General features: G+C 45.0%; 1 protein-coding gene across 1 annotated transcript in view; it reads left to right on the forward strand.

Annotated features, from left to right (window-relative positions):
* The first annotated feature begins 13,285 nt into the window (after positions 1 to 13,285).
* Positions 13,286 to 16,511, forward strand: part of LOC119647932 (sphingomyelin synthase-related 1-like) — a 77,710-nt gene continuing 74,484 nt past the window's right edge. The window contains exon 1 of the mRNA XM_038049272.1: positions 13,286 to 13,960. Coding sequence (XP_037905200.1) covers positions 13,471 to 13,960 — 490 coding nt within the window. The 5' untranslated portion in view covers positions 13,286 to 13,470. The remainder of the gene's footprint in view (positions 13,961 to 16,511) is intronic.

A 16,511-nucleotide genomic window follows, 5' to 3' on the forward strand; every position in this document is an offset into this window, starting at 1 on the left:
CGCATCCTTGTTTTTTTTTCAGCAAGTACATAGCTGCAAATCGAAATGTTATCATGGAATCTATTAAGGATTACAGGAACAGAGGGAGTAGGACTCTTTCGCAGTTTGATAAATACGCGTTATTTATTGGTCCGTATGACCTACCCTAGACGATCACTATTTCATTAGTTTGCCATAAATCAATCCATAAAAAATGGACTGATGAAAAACTGATGGAGTGACATGTTTACTATAAATAAGACGATAAAAAACCACTTTTGTTGCATACATTTAAAGATCCGAACCATTCGGAGATCATGCTTCGATTAACAACAGAATGGCAATTGCACTACACTCAGCCTATCATCAGTCCACTCTGACTGACAGATTTTATTTAAAAAATTAAATATTTATCAACCATTGTCATAGAAATATTCTAGCCGATCTTTTTGGCTTTCTTGAAGTTAAATCGGAGGATAAAGTCAGATATTTTGGAAGCTCGATTGATTATGTCAATGAAGTGGGAACTGAAACGAAGTCAGGTCTTCAAAGGAGTAATGAAGGGGGTTGTCCGCCAAGAGAAGCGAAAGTATGATGGGGACCGTTTAAGTGAATAGCATACCCAGTGGCATTTGCCGGCCCAAAAGTGTCAAGATTGGGCTGCAAGAAATCACAGTTCTGCAGACACGAAACAGAGGGAAATAATTTAAGGTTGTCAGCATACAGCAAACGTGGACTGGTGAGGACGGAGGGAATGTCATTGTCTTTTACGTCTTCCATTTTTTAAGCAAAAGAGCTGTTACATTTGAAATAACTGTGGAACCACGTTTGGCGCTAATTCTTTTATGATGAGAGTCAGGCGTTGCATCACCTTGTCACCAACACGGTTACCAAGACTGTCCACCAACCAAACTCCCCTAACAGGTTTGTCAGTGGTGACTCCCCTAACAGGTTTGCCAGTGGTGAACACCGATTGCGCGAAATAATATGTGGAAGCGGATAGCACGTGCTGGAGCTAACTCGAATACTAGCAGTTCGGCAAGATGAGTGCCGGGGTTCTTGGTTCTCAGATGTTATCCCTTTTCAGGACACGGATTTTATTCGCGTGCCTATACTCTTCTTCTTTTTCTTCAGCCTTTGTCCCGTTCACAAGCGGGGTCGGCTCGTCGTGATCGGCTTCGCCATTTAGCTCTATCGAATGCCTGATCTGGGTGCAATCTCGAGGCTTTCAAATCCCCATCCAGCGTATCAAGCCACCGTTGCTTAGGTCTGCCTTTTGGTCGTTTACCATCGATTTCGATGTTCAGACCAATCTTGGCAAGTGGATTCTCGTTTGCACGCATTGCGTGACCATACCATCGAAGACGCCTCTCTTGCAACTTTTCCACGATCGGTGCAACCCCATAACGATCGCGGATATCCTCATTTCGGATGTGATCTAAACGTGTGACGCCACTAGTCCAACGTAGCATCTTCGTCTCCATTACCGCAAGACGCCGTTCATTGTCTTTTATGGTCGACCAACACTCAGAACCATAGAGAGCGACTGGACGGACGACATTGCGGTAAATTTTAGATTTGAGACGTTCGTTGATACGTCGATCACAAAGGACACCAGTTGTGGAACGCCACTTCATCCAGGTTGCGTTAATGCGTGAAGCAATTTCATAACGCAGTTCTCCATTGGCTGATAGCGTTGACCCGAGGTATTTAAATCGCTCAGTTCTGGGCAGATCACTGCCGCTGACAGTGATTGTGCCTGTTCCATGGGGATCGTCGTCAAAAATTCAGTTTTGTTTAAATTCAATCTGAGAGCGTGTTGCATGAGGCGATCATTCCATTTTTGAACAAGTTGCTCGAGATCATTTTTGCTATCAGATGCTAGGAAAACATCATCTGCATAAAGCAGTGTGTAGGGCGCTGGACGTTGAATATCCCGTGTGACGGTGTCCATAACAAGGACAAAGAGGAGTGGTGAGAGGGCACTTCCTTGATGAACACCAACAGAGACACGAAGTGGTTTTGATACACCCGCCATACTTCGAACTTTACTTTTCAGATCGTGGTAGAGCAATTGAACCCAGCGCATGAGTTCTTCTGGCACGAAGTGTTGTCGTAAAGCATACCAGATGAGTTCGTGTGGTACACGGTCAAACGCTTTCTCTAGATCCAGAAAGGCAATGTAAAGAGGGCGATGCTTCTCACGGTGTTTCTCCATGAGTAACCGTGCAGCGTGTATTGCGTCAGTAGTTCCGCAGTTCTTAACAAATCCGGCTTGATTCACGGTTATTTCAACGATTTCGCGAATACGGTTTTCAAGAATGCGTTCAAAAATCTTCATGGTATGGGAAAGTAACCGGATCGGACGGTAATTTGAACATTCTGCTGGGCTACCTTTCTTTTTCCATATTGGAAGAGTGGTACTTTCTTGCCAGTCAGATGGTGTTCTTCCTTCCTGAATAACCCGGTTAAAGAATTCACTGAGCCACAGTGCTAGGTCCCAGCTCTTCGCTTTCCAGAGCTCAGATGCGATGTCGTCAGGTCCTGTTGCTTTCCCCGATTTCATTTGTTTTATTGCCTCCTCGACTTCAGTTGCGCTGACTGGTGGAACTGCTCCCAATGTCGGCAATTATTGTGGAAGTGGAGGATGAGCAAATTCTTCAATTGAAATCTACTTGAAGTGTTCTCGCCATCTATCCGTTGCGGCTCGACGGTTGGTAAGCAAAGTACCGTTCTTGTCATTAACACAACAGAAGTGTTCGATATCCTGTGTGCGTTGATCACGGCTTTTAGCAAGTCGATACAGATCTCTCTCGCCATCCCGAGTGTCCAGTTTATCGTAAAGATTTTTGAAATGGTTCGCTCGGGTGACAGCGACCGCTTTCTTTGCTTCCCGGTTGGCATTCTTATAAATTTGTCAATTAGCAGGCGTTTTATCGTCGAGAAATTTGTGGTAGAGGCGTTTCTTTTCACGGACCTTCATTTCAACATCATCATTCCAAAGCCAAGTGTCTCGGTTGATGTACCGCTTTCCCGGCTTGGTGACCCCGAGGGTTTCAGAGGCCGATTTGTGGATCGTGTCTTTCATTTGGTTCCATGATTCTTCCACATTCGTAATGGTTGGCAATCGTAGGAGTCAGACCGTTTCTTCTTTCTGCTCACCAAATCGCCACCATTTAATGCGCGGCGGGCCAGTACGTTCCTCACGCTGTTTTATCGGTGGCTTAATTCGCAGGACGGCAATCAACGGCCGATGTTGAGGTGCGATGGTTTCATAGGGAACGACTTTGCAATCAGTGACAGTGGTAAAATGTTGGCGTCTTATGAGAATATAGTCGATTTGCGTTTTATTGTTCCCACTATAAAATGTGGGCAGATGAGACAATCGTTTGATGAACCATGTATTCATAAGTACAAGGTCATGGGTGTCCGCAAAATCGATTATACGCTCGCCACCTTCATTGCGCGCTCCGAACCCCTTTCCCCCATGGCACCTGTTACCATCTGCCTTTTCACCCACATGACCATTAAGGTCGCCGGCAATGATTATGTAATCGTCAGCAGGCACGTGACAAGTCTTTTTATCGAGAAGTTGCCAGAAGGCATCTTTCTCGGCATCAGGTCGACCTGTCTGTGGTGCTTACGCGGTGAAGAAAAGAATAGTGCGATCAGCTGATATAATGGTGAGCTTCATCAGCCGATCAGCAAATCGTTCGACTTCTTTAATGGCATCACGGAAACCCTCTGAGATGGCAATGCCAACACCATATTGAGTGTGTGGGTTACCAAAATAGAGAAGTTTGTAGCCATTTTTACCGCGTTCGCGTTCAATGTCGCAGCTTTTGGCACCAGACCATCGGGTTTCTTGCAGAGCGCAGATGTCAATGCACCTTTTCCGAAGGGCTCTTGCGAGTTCCTCCGTCTTTCCAGTTAGGGTACCAACATTTAGCGTGCCTATACTCAATACAAAAAACTAAACCCACCCGGAGTAAACCACCCTAATAGAGACGTGAGGCGAGGCGGGCAAAATGTTTTTAACGTGTTAAAATTGCCAAACGGCTTAATAAGAGAAGGGACAAAATCACGGGGAAGAACTAGTCTTGAGCCGATTTTGGTACCTACGCGACGAAAGACCCATGTCTTCTTTTCTTCTTTAGGGGTCAAATGACACGGTGGCCCAACCCTAAACCTAATCGTCGGTCTGCAATATATGTCGTTTGCACACTACTGGATGACAACAGTATCATCAAGAATTTGGGAGACCGACGCTTTGTTTGCGCTGCGAGCAAACGCAATTGCGACACTTAAGAAAAGGTAAACAATAGTTGATGGTTCTCGTCAAGACTGATGTCAGCAATACTTTTGTTATGGATATTCAGAAAACTTCTAAATGTACTGCTAATAGCGGCATGACCGCTTTGATTAGATGTTCGTTACCGATCAGCAGAAACCCTGCTAACCTTGGTGGTGTGCTCTCGATGACGAGGCGATGACAATTACCAAAATCTAAGAACCCATTATCGTTGTTACGGTCACCAAGAACGTGTCTCGCTATCACATGCCCAAGGAAGGTATTTAGATTACCCATCGCAATCACAATATCACTGTTAGGAAATCTCTGCTGAATTGTGTGCAATTATTCCTAAAAGCCTTCTCCTCTAAATTGGAAATTTCCATTGGTGCATTGTACTATATAATTGGGATGCCCCTTAAGGGGGTCATCCCGTGTGTCGGGTTGGAGAAATCGATTTTTTTGCATGAATTGTATCTATATATAGCGGAGAATATGTGGGCAAAGGGATTTTCCGATATTCCGAGTCGTTCAGAAATTACAGTGGTAAATAACTAAGGAATTTGCAGCCGCGGCTAGAGTACTGTATGAGAAAGAGCATCGAATCTTTTTTTACTTGTTAGTTTTTTACCTTAGCCTTATAAATTTGAACACAGGTGTGGCGCGGCAGGATTCGCAGCATTCGAAATTTATTTCGAATGTTGCGAGCGAATAGATGGCGCGGATCTATCCACTTTGCGTGGCACACCAATGGAGTGGAAGATCTCAGAAAAGTGTGCGATGAGTAATTTTGTTTTTTGAGACCTGTCACTAAAATTTAATTATTCAGTTGGACTTGAAAAAGATCAGAAAAGTTTTAGATATCAAGTTGGGAATTGAGCAGAGAAGTCTTTTTGAGTTCGTTGAATTAAATAGAATGTTAAGTGTACATTAATGAAAACAACATATGAATTGTTAATTTAAAAATATCTTAAATATTTATAAGGATTGTTGAAATGAGAAGTGGTGTTAATTACTTAACGGATTATTAAAATAAAAAAGTAATTGGATTACTTAATTGGATTACTTAATTGGTGACCCCGGAACTTCCTAACGCACAACCACCAGTTCAACTACCTCAACTTCAACAACGCCAATTCCAAGAACCCCAACGACGCCTCCTAGTCCCAGCACAACAACCACGGTCAAGCCTCCTCCGAATTGCCGCCACTTCGATGGACCCTCGTTCATCGGAGGAATCGTCCTTACCATTGGCCTGCTAGCCATCTCCTTCGTGGCCTACAAATTCTACAAGACTCCAAAGACTACTTCAAACGGAAACTGGATTACGTCCAAGAACAAATCGAGAAGATCGATATGCTCCAAATGCAGAAGTCTCAATTCCTCAAGGCTGTGCACGAGGTGTCATATAATTGAAAAACTCAAGCACATCATCATCCCCATCAACAAACCTTCTCTACACAGTGTACTGCGCGACACACGTCGGGACATCACCATCAGATTACTCGGCTATCGGAATAAGAAGACCCCACGACGAAATACATACCAAATGTAACCGCTGCAACTTAACGACCTGAGGAAATTCTCTTTAGTTTTACTTTAAAATGCTCGCGTGGCACGCATGTATTTTTCACTCTTCTTTAAGCGTAATGAGTTTGTCCCAACTTTTTGTATAAATAATAATAAAAAAAATTGAAATCGCTGCAAGAGACGGCGTGCAAGTGTTTAACATCGCGAGTCCTCCATTCTCATTGGTGGTGTTTTTGGTCTGCGCTGGATAGCGTCCGCTTCGTTTTTTTCTCGTTTCGTGCGTGCATTTGTGGGTGCGGCCTGCCGTGTCGGTGTAAAGTTCACCGCGTTTCAGAATAAACTCACCGCGTTTGCATTTCAATCTCGTACTTTTCGTGAAACAAGATGTCTTTTGACAATAGGGACGCGGCAGGCCCATCGAACCCGCAAGTGACCGCCCTCGCCGTACGCGTTCCTCCGTTTTGGCGGCGGAACCCCGAACTGTGGTTCGTGCATCTGGAAGCACAGTTCCAAATGTCCGGCATCACATCGGACGCGACCCGCTTCAACTACGCGGTGGTCGGCCTGGACGAAGAGTCCATACTTCTGGTGTCCGACGTGGTGAAGTCGACATCGTATGTGCAGCTCAAGAGCGAGTTGATCAGGCGCCTGTCGGCAAGCGAGTCGGCAAAATTAGACCACTTGCTGGCAGGTTTAACCTTAGGTGATCGAACTCCCAGCCAATTGCTTCGTGAAATGAGGCAATTGGGTGGGAGTAAGATCGGCGAAGACCTGATCAAGTCGCTCTGGCTGCGTCGGCTCCCGGAGGGCACCCAGGCGATCCTCGCTTGCGTCTCCGGTTCCTTGGAGGAACTGGCAGCGACGGCCGACCAGGTTCAGGAGGTGTACGTACGCCCAACCTTGGCGGCCGTTCAACCACCGTCGGATGAGGTGGGTGAATTGAGGCGCGAGATTGCTGCATTAACAGCCAGTATGGCCGAGATGCGGGCGACGTTGGACGCTCAGCGTTCGGGCGCCAGATCGCGAGTACGCTCGCGGTCTGCCATCCGAAAAGGGCGATCAGGTAGCAGGTCGTCGGGACAGTCCACGGACCCAGGGATTTGCTGGTACCACCGCAGATTCGGGGATAAAGCGACAAGATGTACGCTACCGTGTAGATTCTCTCCTACCGCAAAAAACTAGGTCCGCGGGGGGTCTTGGCGGCGGCCACCCAGAACGCAGCGCCACGTCGCCTAACTATTTTCGACCCTCTCAGCAGGCGCAACTACCTCGTCGACACGGGTGCGGAAGTTTCGGTTCTTCCCGTACCCCAGCATCATCAACTTTTCCCTCAACCGCTCAAACTTGCGGCAGCAAATTCCTCCCGCATAAACACGTACGGGTATAGGCAAGTAGACGTGAGTCTTGGCTTGCGTAGGACGTTTTCGTGGCGTTTCATCCTGGCGGATGTCAGCTTCCCCATACTAGGCGCAGACTTCCTGTGTCACTATGGATTGCTGGTGGACTTGCAAAACAAGTCTCTTATAGATTCCACGACCAACCTTAATTCGTCGGGACATATGGTATCTCACCCAGGCAATAATCTTTCCGTTCTTTTAGAAGACATTACCGACTCTCGTGTTCGGGCACTTCTCCAAAAGTTCAGCCAGATTACTACCAACTGTAGTCTCTCCAAACCAGTGAAGCACAATGTGCAGCACCACATTATCACTACTGGTTCCCCGATCTTCTCGAAGGTGCGTCCTCTACCATCTCAGAAACTGGCAATTGCACGGAAAGAGTTTGAACAACTCGTTCAACAGGGTATCTGCAGGCCCTCAAACAGCTGTTGGTCTTCCCCACTGCATATGGTCCCTAAGCCAAACGGCGAATGGCGCCCATGTGGGGATTACAGAAGACTAAATGCACAGACTGTTCCTGACCGATATCCAATTCCACTCATCCACGACTTTGCGCATCACCTCGCGAATTGCCGCATCTTTTCGACCTTGGACTTAACCAAGGCTTATCACCAAATTCCAGTAGCTCCTGAAGACATTCCAAAGACGGCAATATGCACACCCTTTGGACTCTTCGAGTTCACCCGGATGACTTTCGGATTGTGCAACGCGGCGCAAACCTTTCAAAGGTTCATTCACTCAGTCCTGCGAAACCTCGAATTCTGTTTCGTATATTTGGATGATGTTTTGGTCGCTTCTTCCACTGAGTCTGAGCACTTAGCCCATCTCGAGTGCATTTTTCAACGTCTCCTTGAGGCCGGTTTAGTCCTAAACGTTGAGAAATGCAAATTCCTTCAACAGCAGGTGAGATTCCTCGGCCATTTCATTTCCCCTGAAGGAATACAGCCCGACCCAGACAAGGTGCAAGCGATATCAAGCTTCCCGCGTCCAAAGACAGTGAGGGAGTTGAGGAGGTTCTTGGGCATGCTAAACTTCTACCGTCGTTTCCTGCCCAAGGCCGCCCATCTCCAGTCCATTTTGAACGCGTACTTGTCTGGCCCCAAAACTAAGGACACACGAGAGATCGTGTGGTCTGAAGAGGCTATCTGCGCGTTTGACAAATCTCGTCAACAACTGGCTGACGCTACGCTCTTGGCATTCCCTCTGCAAGATGCACCCCTAGCCGTTTTTGTTGATGCCTCTGACAACGCAGTAGGTGCTGCCCTTCACCAAAAGGTGGACCAAGTTTGGCAGCCGTTGAGCTTCTTCTCGAAGCAGTTGAATCCCGCTCAACGGAACTACAGCACCTACGATCGCGAACTGCTCGCCGCATACCTGTCCATCAAATACTTCCGTTTCTCCCTAGAAGGCAGGCCGTTCACAGTGTTCACGGACCATAAGCCTCTCACGTTCGCTTTGAAACAGAAGCCCGACAAAGCGTCCCCTCGTCAGCTTCGACACCTGAGCTTCATAAGCCAGTTTACGTCGGACATCCAGCACGTGTCCGGGAAGGACAACATTGTTGCTGACGCTTTGTCTCGTGTCTCCGAAGTTAACATCCCCGCCTCACTCGATTTCTCGGCTATTGCCAAGGCGCAAGTGGATGACGCAGCACTTCAGAGCCTCAAGTCCAACCCCAAATACAAATTTCGGGAGTTGCCCATCTTCGGCTCAAGCCTCTCGCTCTGCTGCGAAGACTCGGAAAAGGGACCTCGGCCATACATTCCGGCCACTTTTCGCAAGGAAGTGTTCCACGCAGTTCACGACTTGGCGCACCCTGGCATCAGGACAACAAACCGGTTAGTCACCGGAAAATACTTCTGGCCCTCCATGAACAAGGATATTAATTCCTGGGCCAGAGAGTGCATCGCATGCCAAAAATGTAAGGTCTCCAGGCATGTTAGGAAAGAAGTGGGCTCATTCCCCCGCACTACCAAGCGTTTCCACACCATACACCTCGACATAATAGGGCCTTTGCGAGACTCGCACGGTTATAAGTATTGCCTCACAATCATCGACAGGTTCACGCGGTGGCCTGAGGCAATACCTCTGAAAGACATCACGGCGCAATCATGTGCTGAAGCCCTCTGTCGAGAGTGGATACCTCGCTTTGGCGTCCCTGCAGTGGTCATCACTGACCAGGGAATGCAATTTGAGTCCACCCTTTTCTCCGAGTTAGGCAAACTCCTTGGTTTTAAACGCCAGCGGACTACGGCATACCACCCACAATCCAATGGGATGTTGGAACGTTGGCACCGGACGCTGAAAGCCGCCATTATGGCACGCGACGACCCGTCCTGGACGCAAGTCTTGCCTCTCGTCCTACTCGGCCTTCGAACAACTCGCCGAGAGGAATTTGCTGCCAGCCCCGCGGAGCTGGTTTACGGGGAGAACCCGAGACTCCCAAGCGATCCGGTCTTCGACAAGAGATCGGGTCTCACGGAGTCGGGGTTGGTGCGTCTGCTGAGAGACAATCTCCGACGCATCAAAGCGCCACCACCCACTCGACACTCGTCCATACCTGCCTGTTCGCCCAAGGAGCTGGACACTTGCACGCACGTGCTGATCAGGACGGATGCCGTCCGGAAGCCGCTGCAGCCTCCATATGAGGGCCCGTACCGCGTTCTCGAGCGTGGAGAACATTTCTTCCAGCTCGAGATCGGTGGTCACAAAAAGGCGGTCTCTTTGTCCAGGCTGAAACCCGCGTGCGCCCCGAAGCAACGTCGTGTCCGCTTTGTGGATTAACGGCGAACGAAGTTCGGGGATCAGTCGCTGAAACCCCCTAGGTTTCATCTGGGGGCGGAGTGATGTGGCGCGGCAGGATTCGCAGCATTCGAAATTTATTTCGAATGTTGCGAGCGAATAGATGGCGCGGATCTATCCACTTTGCGTGGCACACCAATGGAGTGGAAGATCTCAGAAAAGTGTGCGATGAGTAATTTTGTTTTTTGAGACCTGTCACTAAAATTTAATTATTCAGTTGGACTTGAAAAAGATCAGAAAAGTTTTAGATATCAAGTTGGGAATTGAGCAGAGAAGTCTTTTTGAGTTCGTTGAATTAAATAGAATGTTAAGTGTACATTAATGAAAACAACATATGAATTGTTAATTTAAAAATATCTTAAATATTTATAAGGATTGTTGAAATGAGAAGTGGTGTTAATTACTTAACGGATTATTAAAATAAAAAAGTAATTGGATTACTTAATTGGATTACTTAACAGGTATAAATATAAAAAGATGGAAAACCAATCAATTGTCTAAACTTATTTCCCGTTTGGAATAAAAAGGATAATCCAGTCTAGAGTAAGCACTGAAAGGCTTTCAAGCTATACTCAGTTATATTTTGTTGTATTGTGCTGTTTGTGTGTTCAGTGATTTTTTTAAATCGATCGTACGAAGGGAGAGGGGGGGGGGGGGAGGGTGAGCTTTAACGTTCAACGTCATGCTCGCACTAAAAAACGAATATTTCATGGGAATCGATATTTATCAGAGAAGAAAAAGGACTTCGCATCAACATCAGCAAAGAAACTTTTAGCAAGCATGAACATGGATGTTCCAATTGCGACAAGTTTTGTATATTGTATATTGGATTTTGCTGGAGTTTTCTCCGGTATTTCTGTAAATTTCTTCGAATAATAAAATATACGTAGTAGTAAAAAAGGAATGCGTAGGACATGTCGAGAAAAAAATGGGAAAGCGGCTTAGAAATGCAAAGAAGAATCACAAAGGCATTGGTGGAAAAGGGGCTGGAAAACTTACTGATAAGGTTATTAACGACCTCACTACATTTTTTGGGCTAGCTATTCGTCGACACGCAAATTCGATAGAAGGAATGAAGTAAGAAATTTGGGCAACTTTCTTCCGTAAATGTTCTAGAGACGAAAATCCACAGCATCAAAATCGCCCAACAGGCGAGGGCAGTTGGTGCAAATGGCACAAAGCGGAAGCTAAAGGAGAACTAAAGAGACTGAAGAAGTTCAAACAGTCATCAAACCAATCTACGAAGATTTGTCACGAGATGATCTCTTGAACAGATGTTTAGAAGCAGAGACCCAGAATAACAATGAGTCGTTAAATGCATTGATCTGGACTTTCGCTCCTAAACACCTTCATTCTGGGGCCAAGGTCGTAGAAATAGCCACTTTTCTGGCTGTAATTATTTTCAATGAAGGATTCAATGGCATTCTCAAAATCCTAGTGACAATGGGATGTCGGCCGCCGTAATGAAGCGCGAATTTGGCGGTCCGAACGACGATCGACTAACCTCGCTAAAAGAGCCAGAATTGAAAGCAGAGGGCAACAATCGGGCTTACAAGACTTTTTTGAAGAAACGGAGGGTGCTCTCTATGGACCAGGCATAGCAGATTAATGGTGAGTGAAAATTTTACTGTTGATAATCACATTTAAATTTTCAAACGCGTTTTGCTCGAAACTGCATCTTGAAAATCGGCTGCCACCATAGCTCAAAATCTATCCAACCAAATTCTTTGAAATTTTCACGACTTCTTTAATACATATTTCTACGGTCCGCAAACTACGGTCGTTTTTTTTTTATTCATAAAAAAAGCCGTAAAAAAACACCAAAATCCAAAAAATTAATTAAACCCACCAAAAATTTACCTTTTAACATTTTCTAATTATCCTAGTTTGCGGACCGTGGAATATTGTCCACATTAAAATGCCGTTTAGTTTTTTTTCATCAGATGAACACAGCGCCCTCCAGCGTGGCAACAGAAAAACACCTTTTTTGGAGATGGGTGCATAAATTGACGCGTGTTCCGAAGCTGAAAAATTTATCACATATACTAGAGATATCAATAAACATATGGTGAAAAAATCACGTTTCTATCTTTATCCAGTCCTCCAAAATAATTTTTCAAAAAAGGCAAAAAACGGCCTTCACACAGGAGGACCCCCTTAACCTGGACCGGAATCTTACAGTCAAAATCATATCAGGGACCGATTTCCAGGTCAAAAGAGCGTGGCTTGCAGTAGCGCTTAGCAACAGTGTGACTATGGATTTGCGTCTGCTAACAGTTGGCTTTGCAGAGTAAAAAAGTACAGTGGGAAATGCAGTACTCTCCATTCGAGTAGTCCCACCTTCTTACTTCGCTTAGGCCAAGATTGTCTAGTCTATATCGTCGGAATTTTTGCTCAAGCTGAAAAAAGGCCGCATTATAGGAGACCTTAATACTGTCCTGATAACTATTTAGTTGCAAGGTATTTTGGAAATTTGCGGGGCGCTGGCCCACAAATTTCTATCGCTTTTAGCCGCCTTTTGTGACCAGCAAAAAATTATTACATAAAATGATAATATTGGGCTTTCTGGTTTATTAATTTTAGGTAGGAGTACGAAATCCTACTATTTTCTTTCAATATACCTTTCTCATAAGTATTATATGTCGGGTCGAGCCTGAAAGCTCCAATGTTGTGTTTGGAATCCCATCCAAGCCTAAAGCCCCCTAATATCTCCGATAGATATTGACTCTTTTGGTTTCAAAAAGTTCTATAGACTCCCGAATAGTCCCTTTTGCACATGCCCACAACGATATCCCTTCAGTATGTTCCATGAAAAATTCTGAAATAGCCTCCGAGCACCAAATTTTAATCTAAAAGGCTATAGTGCTTCCTGCTTTTAGGCAGAAGAGAGAACCTACTACTCGTTTCTGTAGTTTCGTGTTAATAAAGAACTTCCAAGGATCACTATGCCGACACAGGGCTTTGTAGTTAAACTGCAAACGTTGGTTGATTTCGCAGGTTTTGTGATCCGCCGTGACATAAAGTTTGAATCCGCGAAATTTCAGCTCATAGCATCGAATAATCTGAATTCTATCGATTCTAAATATGAATTACTACTTAATATTGAATGCCCAGATAAATTAGAAATTTATTCCAAGATAATCTTTCAAATAAGCTTGCTCATCATATTGAACGTACTCTTATTGGGTAAATTCCCTCACTAAAATCATATGTGGAATTTCCCTTCACTTGCATACGAGAATCGCACAACAGACTCTCATAAAATTTTCTGGCTGCTGTCAAAGTGAAATCAGTGCGAGAGTGGAATTCGTCAAATTGTTTTGTGTGATTTTCGTGGCCGTGGGGTGTATCGTCGCCGCATCCTCGAAAAATTCAATTAACTGATCTCAACGGTATTATTCGGATTTCAATCGATAATTTCTCAATGGATATTGTGTCATGAAAGTAGTCGGAGTTCGTTTCAAGTGAATGGAGTTGAAATTGCAATCGGAAATGCACAATAGCACAGTGTTCGATTGGTCCAAGGACCAAGTGAGCGACTGGGCAAAAGCCGAGAGGCTCGGCCAGCTGGTAATCGACTGCATCGTGCGGGAAGATATTGACGGCAAATCCCTGCTGACACTGAGTGAAAACGACATACGCGATTTGCGTGACAAGTACAATTACAACTTGCGGATTAGTGACATCAAGCGATTCTGGATTGCTGCACGGACCCTTCAGAAAGACAACCAGGCGGCAATCGTGTGTCTGGGCCTGGCCGACTGTCCACCACCGCCACCCTCGACGGCGACGATTCTGGGCCATCCTCCGCATCACCATTTAAGCAGCTTCCATGTCGCAAACGCGGCGACTGATTTATTGCATTTAAATGAATCGGATCGAGTGTCACCGCCACTATCAATCGATGGCCGGGCCACCAGCATACAGCCTGAAGTCTTCAAAACGGTGATCAGTCTAGGTGAGTCTTATTGGAATTTGCCGTCGTCAACAAGCTCGAGAAAGGAATGTTGGATATTTGAGGACAGTGCATGCCGATGAAAATAGGTTGCCAGACTTGTTTTGGCGCAAAAACATAATCAGCTGATGCAGTGTTGTCGCACTCGCAGTTAATCCTCTAAGGAAGTCTCTGTTTCTGACTGAGAACTCACCAGACAATTACTTCTCTTGCTTCGGCCATAAGCGAAGATCGCTTTCCGTTCATTGCGGCTTGAACGCGGTCATGCTTAAGCGAGTAATTCAATTCGTCTTGTGATCGAATGCGCAATGTGGAAAGATACATCATTCGATGTGAGGAAGTCTGAGTAACAGCGACTTGGTAGCGCTTTCGTCATCATCGTACGATAGCACTTTCTGTCAGGGCGTGAGGCCATGTGAGCCAGATTCTGGTGACTTTTTGTCCAGCCCACGAAATATTCGTAGGGCTTGTGGCTGTGGGTCGACTGTTCTACTTCTAGGGTCTCAATAACGTTTAATTGGCCCCCAATTGATAGAGTGGCACGCTAATTGCATGTTTCTTTGTAAACATCACACGATAACGGTTCAGACATTTAGTGGCTGCAGTTATTGACCTCGATGCCTAACTACGTGTACAGCCACTTAACAACGTTAGTTTGCTACTTTCATTTATGATGCTATTGTGCGATGTACACATGAATAATTTCTCTCGCGAATGATAGAAAACGAGAGAAGTGAATGGTGGCATTTCTTCTTTTTCCAATATTTGATGGTCAGACTTGTAGACGCTCGAAGGGTGCGGACGAAAGTTGCCCTCGAAATCGATTGTTTGGTTTCATATCGAATTGAACATAATCGTGAGATGACTAGGAGAAAAAACAGGCGGAAAGTAACAATCTTCCTGCTTTTATCGTACGATAAATATTTGAGTAAAATATTTGTCCAATGAATACACCTGAAAGCACGCTTGTACAGAACAATTTTGTCACCGTTTCGCGCTATTTTTGTGTTATCTACGTTTAGACGTATAATCATTATTTACAATTCGTAGTTTGATCAATCTTCTCCGTTTAGATTATGATAAATACAAGGTTTGGCGAAGATTTGGTGTGGATCTGACACATGAACGATGACAATCCAAAATTCAAGTATCGCCATTTGTTATTTTGTAATATTCCACATTGGATTGTTACAAACGCTCAATTTTTTTGATGATCCAAATAGAATCGGCATTTGATGAAGGCCTGTGTTTTTCGCTAAATGTAATTCCAAGCCATTGCTCCTTCTCAACTAACTGATTTCAGTGCATAAGTTGTGAATAGACTTACTACTTTGGTTAGGTGGGGCTAGATTCTGTAAATGAAAATGTTTCTGATGTCTGCCAAATTTCGAATTCCTCTTCGCTATAGGTATTCTGTGTTAATGCAATCATTTGCTTTCCGTGCCTACTTGACGAAGGATCGCTCAATTGGTTCATCTTCAACGAATGTTGGTTGCTGTACCGCTGTGTCGTCCAATCAACGAACTGCAGCAAGTCCGTGGTTGAGTTCGCGTTTCATATCATAAAATTCTCCGTCAAGCTTTTCCAAATCTAATTCGGATTTCAATTTTTCAATTTACCAATTTCTTTCGAGGATACAAGAAGACTGATCGAGGTAAACTCAGGGCCGTAGACTGAAAATTCGGACCCAGGGTGAAAATTGGATAATAATCTTTTTTCATTGAAATTTCTATTCTGATCCGCGAGAATCCCCTCTTCCCATCTGTCGTCAGGCCTAAATGAACCAGCTATACCGAAATATAGGTAGGATGCCAAATATAAGATGTTCGGTGATATCCCAAGTACCTATGAGGAGGAATTCCCCTTAACCAACATAGAAGCGAAACCATATTCTTGATGAAATATTGACTCCTAAAAGTACCTAATATTACAAGTTGTCCAAACTTGCTTATTAATATTTTGGTGTTCTTCTTGGGGATCGAATTGGTGGACCTCGCCGCAAAACCGGGATGTCTGGAGTTCCTTATTAAGTCACACCTAGATCGGATACCGGTTGTTGCGCCGTTGATGATGATGTTCTTCTTGATTTAGGTAGTTATTATTATTATTCTGTTAAGGGAATGTTGCACCGCGTCCTTAAAGAACTATTGTGCCGCTTTTACTGGTTGTAGTGTACCTATTAATCATAGTACCTCAAGCAGCCTATAACCGCCAGGAATTTTAGTATATTCCCCGCTTTCAGATCTTTCAACTTTGCATCTGGTATTAAGTGTTCCCCCAAATGCCCCGACCTACTTTGCACAAGTGCCGGATACTGTCCCAGGACGTGTATAGAGGTTTCATCATACTCAGCACAAAACCTGCAATCAGCGTCCGTAGATATCCCTAGCTTCCCTAGGTGATAGTTTAGCCGACAGTGACCAAAGAGAATTCCCGCTATGGTTCGTACGTTGAGTATCCAGACGTTGTTGGACGACCCGAGTGTATTCAATCTCTCACTCTCGAACTAGTCCAGTTTGGATTCTATCACATAGGGTATTCTATCACATACTTG

Source organism: Hermetia illucens, chromosome 2 (assembly GCF_905115235.1).
Source record: "Hermetia illucens chromosome 2, iHerIll2.2.curated.20191125, whole genome shotgun sequence".
Lineage (NCBI taxonomy): Eukaryota > Metazoa > Arthropoda > Insecta > Diptera > Stratiomyidae > Hermetia > Hermetia illucens.